The sequence below is a fragment of the Mesoplodon densirostris genome, chromosome 3 (assembly GCF_025265405.1).
Source record: "Mesoplodon densirostris isolate mMesDen1 chromosome 3, mMesDen1 primary haplotype, whole genome shotgun sequence".
Lineage (NCBI taxonomy): Eukaryota > Metazoa > Chordata > Mammalia > Artiodactyla > Ziphiidae > Mesoplodon > Mesoplodon densirostris.
In genome coordinates, this window is record NC_082663.1 from 52,186,510 (window position 1) to 52,207,276 (window position 20,767).

Here is a 20,767-nt window from a genome sequence, read left to right on the forward strand (position 1 = left end):
TGAAATGACATTTCTCCCAACTGAACTTAATGATCATGTAGCTCTATTATAACTGACATGTATAACCATGTCTCTGTGCTTACACGTGTACAGAAAATGCCCTTTTGTGAAGTTTTTCCCAATTTTGCTAATATTTTATAGGAACATTCATCTCATGATATTGAGACTAGGTTGTCATACACATTTTAAATATATTCATGTTAGGATTGTTTTGCAGTGCTGGTTTTTCAGGTTAAATTGAAACAAAAATGTTTCCCTAAGTAAATCCAATGTAGTGACAAATTCATTCACTTTCATTACATTTAGTTTAAATGGATATTTTCAAGGAGCCCCATTTAATTATGTGCCCACATGAGCCAGATATGGTTAACTGTGCTAAATTGTGAAAATTATCTAAAGGATAATTGACCCTTACTGTAATTTTATAGGAGAGGGTGTTTCTCTGTGGTTTGAACTCCTATACCTATAATGATACGTTCAGGGGTGGGGTGTGTGAAGGAAACCAATATTAGGCACTGAGGAAACCAATTAAAACCGGTGGATGAGGTGCTTATGAAAATTTAGAAGTTTGAGGACTGGCTTATTTCTGTATAAACTATTTTTGAAAATTGCCTTCATTATTTGGTCATAATAGATAGCAGTCCTTATTAATTAGTATATTGAATATTAACAGTGTCCTCAGAGCTAAAATACAGAAAGCTACAACTTTACATAATAGTTCATTCTTAGTTAACCAAACTCATTATTGTTTATGATTCTAGTCATGGACTGAATAAAATAAAATTACTGCATTAAGTGCCTCAATCATGTTAGGTATTTTTCATCTTTTTGTTAGATAGTATAAGTAATTGTTTTTATATTTTTGACTGGTTTCTGACAAAAGCATTTCAATTTGGTTTCTTTGCAAGTGATGGTGTAATGTGACATCAAAGCGTATACTGTAGGATGTAAAAAAGAATATGTTTTAGCACCATTATAATATACCTTATAGTTTAACTTATCAAAGCTGTAAAATTCAAAAATTTTATTGAAAATTTGACTTAAACCTAGATAAATTGGAGATGATCATATGTTATGTTAAGTGAACAGAACAAATACCTTAAAAACAATGTGGAGGGTTCTAAAATAATTCTCTTAACAAATAGAGATTTCAAAGAAGTATGAAAGTTATACTTGTTCTGTGCTGTAAATATGCAAATAAGATTTTTACAGTTTTCAAAATGTGTATAATTCTTAGGCTAGGTACTTCTGAAAACCTCAGTTATATTTTTAATCATTTTCTAGCATAGGAACACTCTTTTTCACATAGTTTAAAACAAAGTAAGACCAAAATTAATGGTCCTTTTTTTTTTTTGATAAGGTTGCTTTTATTCATTCACACACATGTGATTTAACCAATCTGCTTAGCTAATTGATCGAAGTGAATGAGTCTTAGACCTGTGACAGATCAGTACAGGAATGATATGGTGGGATCCTAATAGGTTTGGTTGATTGCACAGGAGCTACAGGCAAACAAATGCCCAATGTGTCCTTAGCAAAGAAAATCTAAAAACAGGTAGCAGCATAGAAATGACATGAATTCACAGTGTGAGTACACACTGTGGTTTGAGTCAGAAGGAAGAAGAATTTTTAATAGTTTTACTAATTCAAGGAAAAGGATAAATCCTAGGAAGAGTTGATATTCGAGAAAAATTAATGGCTTAGCTATTCAGCTCGTTTAATGTTTAATAAAGATTAGTTGATCTAAAACAGATATCAGATATCTGTTTTGTATATCGTGCCTTTGGGTAATGACTTCAAAACAGATCCTGCCCCTTTTTTAATGAGAAAGATATGCATACAAGATATAAAGAAAAAGTTACCTATTATTAATGGTAATCTTTTTAAAGTTTAAAATAATTGGTTGGAGTATCTAGATTTCTGACTTTCATTTGACATGTTAAATTTTTTTGTGTGTAAACTAGACATCTTTCTGTGGCAGACACCATGATAGAAAATGTTAATGATGCTACAAAAAGTTACTTAAATTTTTGAAGCTTAGGGATGTAAATGAGATTATTGTTAAAGCAGAAACTACAGCCAGTTTTCAGTGTTTTCGTTCAGCAAATATTAATTGAGCATCTACTTTGGGGAAAGAGTGCTGAGCAAACCCTTTTTTTTTTTTTTTTTTTTTTTTTTTTGTGGTACGCAGGCCTCTCACTGCTGTGGCCTCTCCCGCCGCGGAGCACAGGCTCCGGACGCGCAGGCTCAGCAGCCATGGCCCACGGGCCCCGCCGCTCCACGGCATGTGGGATCCTCCCGGACCGGGACACGAACCCGCGTCCCCCGCATCGGCAGGCGGACCCCCAACCACTGCGCCACCAGGGAAGCCCAGCAAACCCTTTTTTTATTCAACACAGTCTTTTTGGTTTTGGTTTTCTTTTTTAATTATCATGCAATAAAGTTGATTTATTCTTGTCATACAGCTCTATGATTGAAATATATGTATAGATTCATATAACAACCACCACAATGGGGGTCCAGAACAGTTCCATCAGCCCCACCCCAAATTTCCCTTGTGCCTTTATAATTGTGCCATGATTATATCTTTATAATCACACCCTTGTCCCATCCCTAATTCCTGAAGACCACTGATCTGTTCTCCATTACTTTAGTTTGTCTTTTTGATAATTTTATAAAATAATGTAATGTTATAAAATTAGAACATATAGTATATAATGTTTTGAGACTGGCTTCTTTTACTCAGCATAATTACCTGTGAGATTCATCCAAGTTGTTGCATATATCTCTAGTTTGTTATTTTTATTCCTTAATAGTATTCCATTGTATGAATGAACCACAGTTTATCCATTTACTTATTGAACAGAGGTAGGTTATTCCAGGTTTTGACAGTTATGAATAGAGCTGTTATAAACATTCATGTACAGGTTTTTGTGTGAACCTAAGCTTTCATTTCTCTAGGGTAAATGTCCAGGAGTGGGATTGCTGGATCATATGGTAAGTAACTGTCAAATTGTTTTTCTGAATGGCTATACTATTTTGCATTCCAAGCAGCAATGTATGAGAGTTCCTTTTGCAGTGTATCCTCACGAACACCTGGTACTCTTAAAATTTTGACATTAATAAATACATAGTGGTTTCACATTCTGGTTTTAGTTTGCATTTCCCTAATGACATTTCCCTAATGATGTTCGCCATTTTTCAAGTGCTTATTTTCCCATTTATATATATTGTTTAGTGAAGTATCTTCAAATCTTTTAGTCATTTTCTTAATTGGGTTGTGTTCTTTGTGTTGAATTTTGAAAGTTCTTTATATACTTTGGATGTAAGTCCTTCATTGAGTATGTGATTTGTAAAGATTTTCTCCCAGTCTGTAGCTTGTACTTTTATACTCTCAGAAAACATTTTTTTCCTATAGAAGAAACATATTTAATTTTGATGAAGTCCAGTTTCTCAAATTTATTTTTAATGGATCGTGCTTTTGGTGTCCTATCTAAGAACTCTGCTGAACCCTAGGTTATGAAGATTTTCTCCTTTTGTTTCTTATAAAAGTTATGCAGCTTTAAGTTTTATATTGAGAATTATGACTCATTTTGAGTTTTTTTTTTAATAAGGTGTGCGATTTAGGTTGAGGTCCCTTGTTTTGCATAGAGATGCTTGATTGTTCCAGAACTATTTGTTGAAAACACTGTCCTTTCTCCATTGAAATGCTTTTTCAGCTTTGTCAGAGATCAACTGGCTCTATATGTGTGGTCTTTCTCTGGACTCTCTATTCTGTTCAGTTTATTTTTGTGTCTCTCCCTTTGCCAATACACCTCTTTCTTGTTTATTGTAGCTTTATACTAAGTCATTAAAATAGGGTACTGTGATTCCTCCAACTTTATTTTTCGTTTTCAAAATTGTTTTATTGTAGTTCCTTTGCCTTTCCATATAAATTTGGAATCAACATTTTTATCTTTACAAAAAATAGATCAACTTGGGGAGAACCAAAATCTTTACTGTGTTTATTTTTCCAGTCCATGAACATGATATGTCTCTCCTTTTATTTAGGTCTTTGATTTCTTTCATCAGTATTTTGCAGTTTGCAGCATTCAGAACGTGTGCATATACTGTTAGATTTATACCTAAGTATTTACTTTTTGTGTTATTGTTAATTAAAAAAATTGTTTTGATTTATAATTGTATTTCGCTAGTTTACAGAAACATAATTAATTTTGTTTTGACTTTATGTCTTGTGCTGTTGATATTACAGATCTTTGACATCTCTTGTCAGGTTTATCCCTAAGTATTTATATTTGTATACTGTTGGTAAATGGTATTATTTTATTAAATCTTAATTTCCATTTGTTCATGAATAATATATAGAAATACAGTTGATTTTTGGTGTTAATCTTATATTTTACAACCTTTCTAATTTTACCTATCAGGAATAGCAGGAGTTTTGTAGATTTCACTGGGTTTTCTACTTAGGTGATCATGTCTGCAAATAAAAAGTCTTACTTCTTCCTTTCCAATTTGATTATTTCTTTTTGTGTGTTATTGAGTGAGCTAGAACATCTAGTACGGTGTTGAGTAGAAGTGATGAGAGCCGGTATCCTTGTCTTTTTCCTGATGTTAGGAAGAAAGCACTCAGTCTTTCACCATTAAGTATTATGTTAGGTATGGGTTTTAGGTAGATGCCCTTTGTCAGGTTGAGGAAGTTTTCTTATATTCCTAGTTTGCTGAAAGTTTTATCATGAGTGGATGTTGAATTTTGTCAAATTCTTTTTCTGTATCAATTGATATGATTATGTGTTTTTTATGTGAATGTTAAGTGATTATCAAATATTGAGCCAGTGTTTCATTCCCACAGTAAATATTTTGTTATATTGTATTTTTCTTTCTGTATATTGCTGGATACTACTTGCCAATATTTTTTGAGTTTTTTTAGTTTCTTTGTTTTTTTGCCTCTGTACATGAAGGATATTATCCTGATGCTTACTCTATTTTTGTACAGTCTTTTTCTGATTTGATATCATGGTAGTGCTGACTTTATAAAATGAATTAAGAATTGTTCTTTCCTGTTGTGTTTTATGGAAAATATTGTGAAGAATTAATATTACTTTTTCTTAAATATTTGGTAAGGAAACTACCTGGGCCTGGAGGTTTTGGGGGTGGGGGTGGGTGAAGGAGGTGAATTTAACTATAAATTCAGTTTCTTTAATGTTTATAGGACAATTCAGATTATCTGTTTCATATTGGATAATTTTGGTAGTTGTTTACAATGAATTATCTAAGTTGTTGAAAATGTGTGTGTAGAATGTTCATAGTATTCCCTTATTATCCCTTTAATGTCTGTTGGGTCTGTAATGATATCCCCTTTTCAATCCTGATAATAGCAATTTGTGTCTCATCTCTCCTTCTCTCCCCACCCCCCTTGCTTTTAGTTTTGCTAGAGGTTTATCAATTTTACTGATCTTTTCAAAGAACCAGCTTTTGATTTCAATTATATTTTTCTCTTATGTTTTGTTTTCAAAGTCATTGATTTCTGGTCTTACTTTTATTACTGACGTCCTTTTCCTTGCTTTGACTTTATTTTCCTTTCTCTTATAAAATATTTTTTATAGGAGAAACTTAAGTTTTCGATTGGAAATCCTTTTTTTATCTCATCTAAGCATTTGTTGCTATAAATTTCCCTTTAGTTACTGCATGAGCTACAACCCATGACTTTTATGTTGTGTTTTTAATTCAGTTCAAACTGTTTCTAATTTCCTTTGAGACTTTTGTTGGCCCACGTAGTTTGTCTAAGTGGCTAGTATAATCATGTAAAGACTGAAATGTTAGCATTCTGAGGAAATTTTAAAACTTCATCCTGTGGAAGAATATTTCTTCCTCTGGATTGAGAGAATGTAAAGCTGCCACTAGTATAACTGTATAATATTTTAAAATAATTCTGTTTAAACATTTTGTTTGTTCTGCTGTGTTGACATTTCTTAACCTTGAGCTTAGTTAATACGAATAAAAGAAAATGTCTCTTTAAAACCCACAGGAAACTATTGTGAAAAGAGTTTACCTTACATTTCTGTGGCATGTGCATGAAAATATAAAATAATTGACCAAGTATCATGGTTTTTAATAAATCAATGAACCATCTACAATGATTATATTACATTGTTTTGAGTTAACTAAATGAGTTAAGACTACTTGTATTATTACGAGGGTGTGATTTAGGCACTGGGGAGAATAGAGGTCAATAAATTATATTAAAGACCTACTCACTTGTGTTTACCTAGAGAAGATATGCATTTTCCACAAAGGCATTAAGTTTCATTTTCCTGGATTTGCACATAGGGATAATTTTTCACAGATTTTGAAGGAGTCCACTTAATCTTTTATCACTTGATTCATCAAGTTGAAATCATACACAAATCATATTCTAAATATATTTTTGGTTATCTTTTTAAAATAAAATTTTGTGCTTCTGAATCATAATAGTAATTCACGTATTGAGCAGTTATTCCCCATTTGTTCTGTTTCTAAAGAAGAAAATTAATGGTTTATTGAAATAAAAAGCTTCAGTAATGAAGCTTCAGTAATGAAAATAACTAAAATTTTAATTAGATGACACATTTTACTATAATTTTCCATTGTGTGTGTGTATATATATATATATATATATATATACACACACACAAACACCCACCACACACAATTCATTATCTGTTCACCTCTTGATGGACACTTAGGTTGCTTTCATATCTTGGCTGTAGTATATATGCTGCTGTGAAGATTGGGGTGTGTGTATATTTTTGAATTAGCATTTTTGTTTTCTTCATATATGTACCCAAGAATGGAATTGCTGGTTCATATGGTAATTTTATTTTTAGTTTTTTGAGAAACCTCCATACTGTTTTCCATGGTGCCTGCACCAATTTTCATTCCCAGCAGCAGTGCACTGAGGGTTCCCTTTAATCCACATCCTTGCTAACATGTGTTACTTATGGTCTTTTTGATGATAGCCATTCTGACAGGTGTGAGGTGATACCTCATTGTGGTTTTGATTTGTCTGATGATTAGCAATGTTGAGCATCTTTTCATGTGCCTGTTAGCCATCTGTATATCTTCTTTGGAAAAATGTCTATTCAGGTCTTCTGCCCATTTTTTGATTGGGTAATTTGGTTTTTAGATATTGAGTTACATGAGTTGTTTATATATTTTGGATATTAACCCCTTATTGGTCATATCATTTGCAAATATTTTTTTCCTATTCAGTAGATTGTCTTTTCTTTTTTTTTGATGGTTTCTTTTTCTGTGCAAAAGCTTTTAAGTTTAATTAGGTCCTGTTTATTTTTGCTTTTATTTCTTTTGCCTTAGGAGACTGATGCCTCAGAATGTTACAATTTGTGTCAAAGAGTATTCTGCCTATGTTCTTTTCTAGGAGTTTTGTAGTTTAAGGTCATACATTTAGGCCTTTAATCCATTTTGAGTTTAATTTTGTATATGGTGTGAGAAAATGTTCTAATTTCATTCTTTTACATGGATTGGTCCAGTTTTCCCAGCACCACTTATTGAAGAGACTGTCTTTTCTCTATTGTATATTCTTGCATCCTTTGTGTTAGAGTAATTGACCTTAGGTGCCTGGGTTTATTTCTGGGCTCTTTATTCTGTTCTGTTGATCTATATGTCTTTTTTTGTGTCAGTACCATTCTGTTTTGATTACTGTAACTTTGTAGTATTGTCTGAAATCAGCTTTGCTCTTTTTTTTCTCAAGATTGCTCTGACAATTTGAGGTCTTTTGAGGTTCCATGTAAATTTTAGGATTACTTGTTCTAGTTTTGTGAAAAATGTCATGGGTGTTTTGTTAGGGATTGCATTAAATCAGTAGATTGCCTTGGGTAGTGTGGTAATTTTAATAATATTATTTCTTCCAATCCATGAACATGGGATCTTTCCATTTATTTGTATCATCTTCAGTTTCTTTCTTCAGTGTTGCATGGTTTTCAGACTACAGGTCTTTTACCTCTTTGTTTAACTTTATTCCTAGGAATTTTACTCTTTTTGATGAAAATTTAAATAGAATTGTTTTCTTGCTTTCTCTCTCTGATAGTTCATTATTTGTGTATAGAAAAGAACAGATTTCTATATATTAATCTTGTATTCTACAACTTTACTGAATTCATTTATTAGTTCCTGTAGTTTTTGATGGAGACATTAGGATTTTCTGTATATACTACCATGTGATCTGCAAATAGTGACAGATTTACTTCTTCCCTTCTAATTTGGATGCCTTTTCTTTTCTTTTTTTTTTTCCTTGCCTGATTGCTATGGCTAGAATGTCCAATACTATGTTAAAAAGGAGCAGTGAGAGTGAGCATCCTTGTCTTGTTCCTGATTTTAGAAGAAAAGCTTTTAGCTTTTTACTATTGAATATGATGTTAGCTGTGGGTTTGTAATAAATGGCCTTTATTATGTTGAGATATGTGCCCTATATACCTACTTTGATGAGAGTTTTTATCATGAATGGATGTTGTCAAATGCTTTTTCTGCATTTATTGAGATGATTGTGTGACTTTTATCCTTCATTTTGTTAATGTGGTGTGTCACTTTGACTGATTTCTGGGTATTGAACCATCCTTGCCCTCCTGGAATAAATCCCACTTGATCATGGTTTTTAATCCTTTTTATGTATCATTGAATTTGGTTTATCAGTATTTTGTTGAAGATTTTACAACTGTATTCATTAGAGATAAAGGCCTCTAATTTTGTTTTTTTTTGTAGATTTTTTGTCTGGTTTTGATATCAGGGTAATTATGGCCTTATAGAATGAATTTGGGAGTGTTCCCTCCTCTTCAGTTTTTTTGGAATAGTTTGAGAAAGATAGGGATTAGCTCTTACTTATATGTTTGCTAGAATTCCCCTGTAAAGCTATCTGGTTCTAGATGTTTGTTTGCTGGAAGTTTTTTTTTTTTTTTATTACAAATTCAGTTCCACTACTAGTGATTGGTCTGTTCTGATTGTCTGTTTCTTCTTGATTCAGTCTTTGAAGGTTGCATGTTTCTAGAAACTTGTCCATTTCTTCTAGGTTTTCCAGTTTGTTGGCATATAGCTGTTTGTAGTATTCTCTTATGATTTTTTATGTCTCTGTCATATTGGATGTTATTTGTCCTTTTTCATGTCCTATTTTGTTTACTTGGGTCTTCTCTTTTATTGTTGTTGATGAGACTGTCTAAACGCTTATCAACTTTATGTTTTCAAAATAAACAGCTCTTGGTTTCATTGATTTTTCTTCTTTTTTGTCTCTATTTTATTTATATCCTTGCTAATCTCTGTTATTTCCTTCTTTCTGGTGATTTTATACTTTGCTTATACTTCTTTTTCTAATTACTTTAGATGGTAGGTTAGGTTATTTAATGGAGATTTTTCTCATTTCTTGAAATAGACCTATATCACTATAAGCTTCCCTCTTAGAACTGCTTTTGCTGCATGCCATGGATTTTGGAAGGTTGCGTTTGTTTTTTTTTTTCATTTGTCTCAAGGTATTTACTGATTTTCTCTTTGATTTATCATTGACCCCCCTTTTTTTTAAGTAGCACTTTGTTTAGTCTCCATGTATTTTTGTGTTTTTACCATTTTTCTTCCTGCAGTTAATTTCTGGTTTCATTCTGTGTTGCCAGAAAAAATACTTGGTATACTTTATATCCTCTTAAATTTGTTGAGACTTCTTTGTGGCCAAGCATGTGATATATCCTGGAGAATGTTCCATTTGCACTTGAAAAGAATGTGTTTTCTGCTGTTATTGGTTGAAATGTCCTATAGATATCTATTAAGCTCAACTGGTCTAATGTGTCTTTTAGGACTACTTTTCCCGTTTTGCTTTTCTGTCTGAATGATCTCTCCAATTATGTAAGTGGGTGGTTAAAGTCTCCTACTATTACTGTATTATTGTGAGTTTCTCTCTTTATGTCCGTTAATGTTTGCTTTATATATGTAGATGCTCCTATTTTAGGTATGTATATGTTAGTGAGTTTTATATACAGTTCTTGTATTAATTACTTTATCATTATATAAAGCCCTTCTTTTTGTTATAGACTTTGTTTTGACTGTCTACTTTGTCTCATTTGAGTATTGCTACCCCAGCATTCTTGTTGCTATTTACATGAAATATCTTTTTCCTGACTCTCACTTTCAGACTATATGTGTGTTTAGCTCTGAAGTGAGTCTCTTGCAGTCAGCAGATAGATGGCTCTTGTTATTTTTAGCCAGTCAGCCCTCTCTGTGTCTTCTATTTTTTTTTCTTCTTCTTTTTTTTTTTTTTTTTTTGCGGTACGCGGGCCTCCCACTGTTGCAGCCCCTCCGGTTGCGGAGCACAGGCTCTGGACACACAGGCTCAGTGGCCATGGCTCACGGGCGCAGCTGCTCCACGGCATGTGGGATCATCCTGTACCGGGGAATGAACCCGCACCCCCCGCATCGGCAGGCGGACTCCCAACCACTACGCCACCAGGGAAGCCCCTCTCTGTGTCTTTTGATTGGAGCATTTAGTCCACTGACATTTACAGTGATTTTTAATATGTAGGTACTTACTACCATTTTGTTCCTTGTCTTCTGGTAGTTTTTGTAGTTCTTCTCTGTTCTTCTTTTAGTCTCTTCCCTTGTGGTTTAATTATTTTTTAGTGGTATGCTTATGTTCCTTTCTATCTGTTTTTTGTGTTTTTATTGTAGGTTTTTGATCTGTGGTTATCTAGGGGTTCATATGTGTTGACTAATATTTATATTTATTTTTCAAAAACTGGTTGAAATTTAAGGTAAAACACATTCTAAAAGGTCTACATTTTTCACATTGTGTTTTTTTTTTTAACATTTTTTTGGAGTATAATTGCTTTACAATGCTGTGTTGGTTTCTTCTTTATAACAAAGTGAATCAGTTATACGTATACATATGTCCCCATATCTCTTCCCTCTTGCATCTCCCACCCTCCTTATCCCACCCCTCTGGGTGGTCATAAAGCACCAAGCTGATTCCCTGTGCTATGTGGCTGCTTCCCACTAGCTATCTATTTTACGTTTGTTAGTGTATCTATGTCCATGCCACTCTCTCAATTTGTCCCATCTTACCATTCCCCCTCCCCATATCCTCAAGTCCCTTCTCTAGTAAGTCTGCATCTTTATTGCCGTCTTGCCCCTAGGTTCTTCTGACCATTTTTTTTTTCTTTTCTTTAGATTGCATATATATGTGTTAGCATACGTTATTTGTTTTTCTCTTTCTGACTTACTTCATTCTGTATGACACACTCTAGGTCCATCCACCTCACTACAAATAACTCAGTTTCGTTTCTTTTTATGGCTGAGTAATATTCCATTGTATATATGTGCCACATCTTCTTTATCCATTCATCTGTTGATGGACACTTAGGTCGCTTCCATGTCCTGGCTAGTATAAATAGAGCTGATATGAACATTCTGTTACATGACTCTTTTTGAATTATGGTATTCTCAGGGTATATGCCCAGTAGTGGGATTGCTGGGTCGTATGGTAGTTCTATTTTTAGTTTTTGAAGGAACCTCCATACTGTTCTCCATAGTGGCTGTATCAATTTGCATTCCCACCAACGGTGCAAGAGTGTTCCCGTTTCTGCACACCCTCTCCAGCATTTATTGTTTCTAGATTTTTTGATGTTGACCATTCTGACCGGTGTGAGATGATACCTTATTGTAGTTTTGATTTTCATTGCTCTAATGATTAATGATGTTGAGCATTCTTTCATGTGTTTGTTGGCAATCTGTATATCTTCTTTGGAGAAATGTCTATTTAGGTCGTCTATTTAGGTCTTCTGCCCATTTTTCGATTGGGTTGTTTGTTTTACTGTTGTTGAGCTGCATGAGCTGCTTGTAAATTTTGGAGATTAATCCTTTGTCAATTGCTTCATTTGAAAATATTTTCTCCCATTCTGAGGGTTGTCTTTTGGTCTTGTTTATGGTTTCCTTTGCTGTGCAAAAGCTTTGAAGTTTCATTAGGTCTCATTTGTTTATTTTTGTTTTTATTTCCATTTCTCTAGGAGGTGGGTCAAAAAGTATCTTGCTCTGATTTATGTCATAGAGTGTTCTGCCTATGTTTTCCTCTAAGAGTTTGAAAGTATCTGGCCTTACATGCAGATCTTTAATCCATTTTGAGTTTATTTTTGTGTATGCTGTTAAGGATTGTTCTAATTTCATTCTTTTACATGTAGCTGTCCAGTTTTCCCAGCACCACGTATTGAATAGGCTGTCTTTTCTCCACTGTATATACTTTGCCTCCTTTATCAAAGATAAGGTGACCATAGGTGCATGGTTTTATCTCTGGGCTTTCTATCCGTTCCACTGATCTATATTTCAGTTTTTGTGCCAGTTCCATACTGTCTTGATTACTGTAGCTTTGTAGTATAGTCTGAAGTCACGGAGCCTTATTCCTCCAGCTCTGTTTTTCTTTCCCAAGATTGCTTTGGCTATTCAGGGGTCTTTTGTGTTTCCATACAAATTGTGAAATTTTTTGTTCTTGTTCAGTGAAAAATGCCAGTTGTAGTCTGTTAGGGATTGCATTGAACCTGTAGATTGCTTTGAGTAGTATAGTCATTTTCACAATGTTAATTCTTCCAATCCAAGAACATGGTATATCTCTCCATCTGTTGGTATCATCTTTAATTTCTTTCATCAGTGTCTTATAATTTTCTACATACAGGTCTTTTGTCTCCTTAGGTAGGTTTATTCCTAGATATTTTATTCTTTTTGTTGCAGTGGTAAATGGGAGTGTTTCCTTAATTTCACTTTCAGATGTTTCATCATTAGTGTATAGGAATGTAAGAAATTTTTGTGCATTAATTTTGTATCCTGCAAATTTACCAAATTCATTGATTAGCTGTCATAGTTTTCTGGTAACATCTTTAGGATTCTCTATGTATAGTATCATGTCATCCGCAAACAGTGACAGCTTTACTTCTTCTTTTCCAATTTTGGTTCCTTTTATTTCTTTTTCTTCTCTCATTGCTGTGGCTAAAACTTCAAAACTATGTTGAATAATAGTGGTGAGAGTGGACAGCCTTGTCTTGTTCCTGATCTTAGTGGAAATGGTTTCAGTTTTTCACCATTCAGGATGATGCTGGCTGTGGGTTTGTCATATATGGCCTTTATTATGTTGAGGAAAGTTCCCTCTATGCCTACTTGCTGGAGGGTTTTTATCATAAATGGGTATTGAATTTTGTGAAAGCTTTCTCTGCACCTATTGAGATGATCATATGGTTTTTCTCCTTCAATTTGTTAATATGGTGTATCACGTTGATTGATTTGCCTATATTGAAGAATCCTTGCATTCCTGGGAAAAGCCCCACTTGATCATAGTGTATGATCCTTTTAATGTGCTGTTGGATTCTGTTTGCTAGTATTTTGTTGAGGATTTTTGCATCTATATTCATCAGTGATATTGGCCTGCAGTTTTCTTCCTTTGTGACATCTTTGTCTGGTTTTGATATCAGGGTGATGGTGGCCTCATAGAATGAGTTTGGGAGTGTTCCTCCCTCTGCTATATTTTAGAAGAGTATGAGAAGGAGAGGTGTTAGCTCTTCTCTAAATATTTGATAGAATTCGCCTATAAAGCCATCTGGTCCTGGTCTTTTGTTTGTTGGAAGATTTTTAATCACAGTTTCAATTTCAGTGCTTGTGATTGGTCTGTTTATATTTTCTGTTTCTTCCTGGTTCAGTCTCGGATGGTTGTGCATTTCTAAGAATTTGTCCATTTCTTCCAGGTTGTCCATTTTATTGACATATAGTTGCTTGTAGTAATCTCTCATGAACCTTTTTATTACTGCAGTGTCAGTTGTTACTTCTCCTTTTTCATTTCTAATTCTATTGATTTGAGTCTTCTCCCTTTTTTTCTTGATAAGTCTGGCTAATGGTTTACCAATTTTGTTTATGTTCTCAAGGAACCAGCTTTTTGTTTTATTGATCTTTGCTATCATTTCCTTCATTTCTTTTTCATTTATTTCGGATCTGATCTTTATGATTTCTTCCCTTCTGCTAACTTTGGGGTTTTCTTGTTCTTCTTTCTCCTGTTGCTTTAGGTGTAAGGGTAGGTTGTTTATTTGATATGTTTCTTGTTTCTTGAGTTAGGATTGTATTGCTATAAACTTCACTCTTAAAACTGCTTTTGCTGCATCCAATAGGTTTTGGGTTGTATTTTCATTGTCATTTGTTTCTAGGTATTTTTTGATTTCTTCAGTGATCTCTGGTTATTAATTAGTGTGTTGTTTAGCATCCATTTGTTTGTATTTCTTACAGATTTTTTCTGTAATTCATATCTAGTCTCGTAGCGTTGTGGTCAGAAAAGATACTTGATACAATTTCAATTTTCTTAAATTTACAAAGGCTTCATTTGTGACCCAACATATTATCTATCCTGGAGAATATTCCATGAGCACTTGAGAAGAATGTGTATTCTGTTGTTTTTGGATGGAATGTCCTATAAATATCAATTAAGTCCATCTTGTTTAATGTATCATTTAAAACTTGTTTCCTTATTCATTTTCATTCTGGATGATCTGTCCATTGGTGAAAGTGGGGTGTTAAAGTCCCCTACTATGATTGTGTTACTGTCGATTTCCCCTTTTATGACTGTTAGTATTTGCCTTATGTATTGAGGTGTTCCTATGTTGGGTGCATAAATATTGACAATTGTTATATTTTCTTCTTGGATTGATCCCTTGATCATTATGTAGTGTCCTTGTTTGTCTGTTGTAATAGTCTTTCTTTTAAAATCTATTTTGTCTGATGTGAGAATTGCTACTCCATCTTTCTTTTGATTTCCATTTGCATGGAATATCTTTTTCCATCCCCTCACTTTCAGCCTGTATGTGTCCCTAGGTCTGAAGTGGGTTTCTTGTAGACAGCATATATATGGGTCTTGTTTTTGTATCCATTCAGCCAGTCTTTGTCTTTTGGTTGGCGCATTTAATCCATTTACATTTAAAGTAATTATCGGTTCTCAATTGTTTTGGGTTTATTATTGTAGGTCTTTTCGTTCTCTTGTGTTTCCTGCCTGGGGAAGTTCCTGTAGCATTAGTTGTAAAGCTGAGTTGTTTGTGCTGAATTCTCTTAGCTTTTGCTTGTTTGTAAAGCTTTTAATTTTTCCATCAAATCTGAATGAGATCCTACTGGGTAGAGTAATCTTGGTTGTAGGTTTTTAGGCTTCATCACTTTAAATATGTCCTGCCACTCCCTTCTGACTTGGACAGTTTCTGCTGAATTATCAGCTGTTAACCTTATGAAGATTCCCTTATTTTTTGTTTTTCCCTTGCTGCTTTTAATATTTGTTCTTCTTATTTAATTTTTGATAGTTTGATTAATATGTTTCTTGGCATGTTTCTCCTTGGATTTATCCTGTATAGGACTCTGTGCTTCCTGGACTTGATTAACTGTTTCCTTTCCCATATTGGGGAAGTTTTCAACTATAATGTTTTCAAATTTTTTCTCAGTCCTTTTCTTTTTCTCTTCTTCTTCTGGGACCCCTATAATTCGAATGTTGGTGCATTTAATGTTGTCCCAGAGGTCTCTGAAACTGTCCTAAATTATTTTCATTCTTTTTTCTTTATGCTGCTCTGCAGTAGTTATTTCCACTATTTTATCTTCCAGGTCACGTATCCGTTCCTCTTCTTCAGTTATTCTGCTATTGATCCTGTCTAGAGAATTTTTAATTTCATTTATTGTGTTGTTCATCATTGTTTGTTTGATTTAGTTCTTCTTGGTCCTTGTTGAACGTTTACCATTCTGTTTCCAAGATTTTCGATCATTTTTAGTATTATTATTCTGAATTCTTTTACAGGTAGACTGCCTATTTCCTCTTCATTTGTTAGGTCTGGTTTGTTTTTGCCTTGCTCCTTCATCTGCTGTGTGTTTCTCTGTCTTCTCATTTTGCTTAACTTACTGTGTTTGGGGTCTCCTTTTCACAGGCTGCAGGTTCATTGTTTCTGGTGTTTTTGATGTCTGTCCCCAGTGGCTAAGGTTGGTGCAGTGGGTTGTGTAGGCTTCTTGGTGGAGGGGACTAGTGCCTCTTTTCTGGTGGGTGAGCCTGGATCTTTTCTTTCTGGTGGGCAGGTCCACTTCTGGTGGTGTGTTGTCAGGTGTCTGTAGCCTTATTATGATTTTAGGCTGCCTCTGTACTAATAGATGGGGTTGTGTTTGCATCTTGCTAGTTGTTTGGCATAGTTTGTCCTGCACTGTAGCTTGCTAGTCATTAAGTGGAGCTGGGTCTTTGCGATGAGATGGAGATCTCTGGGAGATTTTCGTCATTTGATATAACGTGGAGCTGGGAGGTCTCTTTTGGACCAGTGTCCTGAAGTTGGCTCTCCCGCCTCAGTGGCACAGCCATGACACCTGGCTGGAGCACCAAGAGCCTGTCCTCCAATGGCTCAGAATAAAAGGGGGGAAAAAAAAGGAAGGAAGAAGAAGGTAAAATGAAATAACGTTATTAAAGTAAGAAATAAAAATTATTAAGGAAAAAAACTTTTTTTAAATAATAAAAAAATAAAAATAAAAAAATGTAGAGACAGAACCCTAGGACAAATGGTAAAAGCAAAGCTATACAGACAGAATCACACACAGAAGCATACACATACTCACAAAAAGAGAAAAAGGAAAAATATATATATATTGTTGCTCCCGAAGTCCACCTCATCAAATTGGGATGATTTGTTGTCTATTCAGGTATTCCACAGATGCAGGGTACATCAAGTTGATTGTGGAGATTTAATCCTCTGCTCCTGAGGCTGCTGGGAGAAATTTCCCTTTCTCTTCTTTGTTCGCAGAGCTCCAGGGGTTCAGCTTTGGATTTGGACCTGCCTCTGCGTGTAAGTTGCCTGAGGGCATCTGTTCTTTGCTCAGACAGGATGGGGTTAAAGGAGCAGCTGTTTCAGGGGTTCTGGCTCACTCAGGCTGGGGGGAGGGAGGGGTACCGATGCGGGGAGAGCCTACGACAGTAGAGGCTGGCATGACGTTGCACCAGCCTGAGGCGTGCCATGCATTCTCCTGGGGAAGTTGTCCCTGGATCTTGGGACCGTGGCAGTGGCGGGCTGCACAGGCTCCCGGGAGGTGTGGATAGTGACCTGTGCTTGCACACAGGCTTCTTGGTGGTGGCAGCAGAAGCCTTAGTGTCTCATGTCCGTCTCTGCGGTCCTCGCTGATAGCCGCGGCTTGTGCCCGTCTCTGGAGCTCCTTTAAACAGGGCTCTGAATCCCCTCTCCTCACGCACCAGGAAACAAAGTGGGAAGAAAAAGTCTCTTGTTTCTTCGGCAGCTCCAGACTTTTTCCTGGACTCCCTCCCAGCTAGCTATGGCACACTAGCCCCCTTCAGGCTGTGTTCACGCAGCCAACCCCAGTCCTCTCCCTGGGATCCGACCGAAGCCCAAGCCTCAGCTCCCAGCCCCGACCCATCCTGGTGGATGAGCAGAGAAGCCTCTCCGGCTGGTGACTGCTGGTCGGTACTGATCCTCTGTGCGGGAATCTCTCCGCTTTGTCCTCCACACCCCTGTGGCTGTGCTCTCCTCTGTGGCTCTGAAGCTTCCTCCCTCCACCCACTGTCTCTGCCAGTGAAGGGGCTTCCTAGTGTGTGGGAACCTTTCCTCCTTCACAGCTCCCTCCCACTGGTGCAGGTCCCATCCCTGTTCTATTGTCTCTGTTTTTTCTTTTTTTTTTTTGCCCTACCCCGGTACGTGGGGAGTTCCTTGCCTTTTGGGAGGTCTGAGGTCTTCTGCCAGCATTCAGTAGGTGTTTTGTAGGAGTTGTTCCACATGTAGATGTATTTCTCATGTATTTGTGGGGAGGAAGGTGATTTCTGTGTCTTACTCTTCCGCCATCTTGAAGCTCCTCCCCTCACATTTTGTGTTTTTGATGTCATATTTTATATCCTCATGTTTATCCCTTCACTGTTTATTGTATTTATAGTTGCTTTTATAATTTTTTTGTGTTTTGATCTTCATACTAGCTTATTTAAGTGGTTGATCCGCAGCCTTTACTATATATTTGCATGTACTAGTCAGATTTTTTCCCTTTCATATAGACTCTTACTTCTCATTTTATCCTTTTATTTTCTTCTTAGATAACACTCTTTAAACATATCTTTTAGGGTAGATTTAGTATTGACGAACTTTTAATTTTTGTTTGTCTGAAAAGTCCTTTATCTCTCCTTCAATTCAAAATGGTAATCTTGCTTGGCAGAGTATCCCTAGGTTGCAGGTTTTTCCTTTTCAGCACTTTGAATATATCATGCCACTTCCTTCTGATCTGTAAAATTTCTTCTGAAAAATCAGCCTATAGCTTTATGTGGATTTCATTTATATGACTGTTTTTCTTTTGTTGCCTTTATAATTTTCTCTTTAGTTTTCAATTTTATCCTTTTTTTTTTTTTTTTTTTTTTTGGCTGTACGCGGGCCTCTCTCTCTTGTGGCCTCTTCCATTGCGGAGCACAGGCTCCAGATGCAGAGGCTCAGTGGCCATGGCTCACAGGCCCAGCCACTCGCAGCATGTGGCATCTTCCTGGACCAGGGAACGAACCCTCATTCCCTCCATTGGTAGGCGGACTCCCAACCACTGCGCCACCAGGGAAGCCCTATTTTATCCTTTTAAATACGGTATATCTTGCTTTGGGAGCCTCTGCACTTCTTGTACCTTGATATCTGTTTCCATCTTCATGTTTGGGAAGTTTTCAGCTAAAATTTCATCAAATGCTTTTTTGACCCCCTTCTCTTTCTTCTCCTCTGGGACCCATATAATGCAAACATTGGTATGCTTGATATTGTTGCATAAGTCCCTTAAACTGTTCTCAGTTTTTAAATTTGTTTTTCCTTTTGATGTTCTGATTTGATGAATTCCATTATTCTATCTTCCAGATCACTTATTTTTTCTTTGTTTCACCTAGTCTGCTATTTGTTCCTTCTAGTGTGGTTTTCACTCCAGTTATTCTTCAGTTCTGATTGATTCTTTTTTATGTTTTCTAGTTCCTTGTTAAAATACAGTTTTTATCCTTTCTTTTCCCTAATGCAGTTAACATTCTTATTACTAATGCTTTGAACTCTTTATCTGGTAAATTATTTATTTCTGTTTCATTAGTTGTTTTTTCACGGGTTTTCTCTTGCTCTTTCATTTGAAACAAATTCCTCTGTCTTCTCTTTTTGCTTAACTGTCTCTTTCTCTATGAAATTTGATGAAACAGTTTCCTATTCCAGTCGTGAAGGGGTGTCCTTGTGTGGGAGCTTCCCTACACCATCTGTGTGTGCCCAGTGGCTTTGGTGGGAGAGCTGGATCTGACATGAACACAGGTCACATCTTCTCCCAGGGCAAGCTGGCAGCTGTCACCTTAGTAGGAGTTTTGGCTGGAGATTCAGGAGCTAGAGCCAGAGCCAGGTGTGAGCAGAAGCCCTGAGAGTCAGGTCTGAGCTGGTTCTGTTCCCTTTAAGTGTATGCTCTCCTCCATCCCAGCTCTTGGACCCTTGGCCCAGAGGGGAGCAGTGCTAGAGCTAGAGGGGTGGAGTGGGCACTCAGTTTAGGTTGGGCCATGGGTTGTGCCGGTCCCAGCCCTATTCAGTGTTTTCTAGTGCAGTTAATGCACTGTCTCCCTGAATGCCAGTAAAGGTCACCCTCTCCTGGTTCAGTTGCTGTTCCAAGTTGAGCCAGCTCCATTACTCACAACTGCACTCTCCACTCTGTTGTTGCATCCCTTGCCCTAGTGTCAAGCTGTGCCATGGAGCAAGAGGGGCTGGGTTGGGCCCTCTGTGTGGGTCAGGCCGTGGGCTGTTGTGGTGCCAGGACCAGAGTTCCAGACCACTCCCCATGTGCTGCCTCGGCCAGTGCCAGTGATTGCTACCTTTACCCTGTTCAGATACCATGCTGGGTCTGGGCTGGCCCTGACCCTCACAACTGAACACTTTCCTTGGTTGCTGCAGCCTTTACCCTAGTGTGGACTGTGCCATGGAGCAAGCAGGGCCAGAGTAGGTGCTCAGCTCAGTCTGGGGCATGTGCCAGGGTGGGTGTGGGTAACTAGCCAGAGTTCTGGGCAGTTTCAATTTGCTTCCTTTACCTTGTTTCAGGAGTAAGCAAGTGTGTGCTCACTCTTTGAGAATGGAGCCCAGGTTTCTTACAGCCCTCTTGTGAGTCCCACTGGTTTTCCAACCAGCTAAAGGGATTTATCTTCCTGGAGTCAGACCCCGAGGCTGGTGTGCCCAATATGGGCTTGAACCACTCACTCCCCAGGAAAGATCTCTGATCCCATGTAATCTAACTCCTCTTTTGTGTTCCCTCCCAGAGGTGCAGGACCTGACCTGACCACTTCTTTTCCCTTCCTACCCAGTTCTGTGTGGATCTTTCTTACAGCCATGTTTGTATGAGAGTCTTTCTGCCAGTCTTCAGTTTGTTTTCAGTAAGAATGGCTCCACATGTAGATGTATTTTTGATTTGTTTGTGGTGGAGTTGAGCTCCGTGTCCTCCTACTCTGCCATCCTGATGTCCCCTCAGATTTAAATTTTCTAATGCTTTAGCACAGTTCTTTGTACACAGTAGATGATCAGGAATTTTTTTAAACAAGGTTTTTTTTTTTTCAATTTTAGAGTAGTTTTAGGTTTATAGAAAAGTTGTGAAGGTAGTATAGAGAGTTTCCATGTGTCCCACACTGTTTTCCCTATTATTTATATTTTATGTTAGTATTTTACATTTGTCACAATTAATGAATCAATATTGATAAATTACTATTATTTAAACTTCATACTTTAATCAG

The 20,767-nt window shown here is 36.4% G+C and overlaps 1 protein-coding gene across 2 annotated transcripts in view; it reads left to right on the forward strand.

Annotated features, from left to right (window-relative positions):
* Positions 1-20,767, forward strand: part of RNF180 (ring finger protein 180) — a 278,059-nt gene that overhangs the window by 57,282 nt on the left and 200,010 nt on the right. The window contains exon 5 of one of the 2 annotated variants that reach the window (XM_060091716.1): positions 2,962-2,997. The exons of the other annotated variant lie outside the window; for it this stretch is intronic. Within the exon in view, the coding sequence (XP_059947699.1) occupies positions 2,962-2,997 (36 nt within the window). The remainder of the gene's footprint in view (positions 1-2,961; positions 2,998-20,767) is intronic. 2 annotated transcript variants of the gene reach the window in all.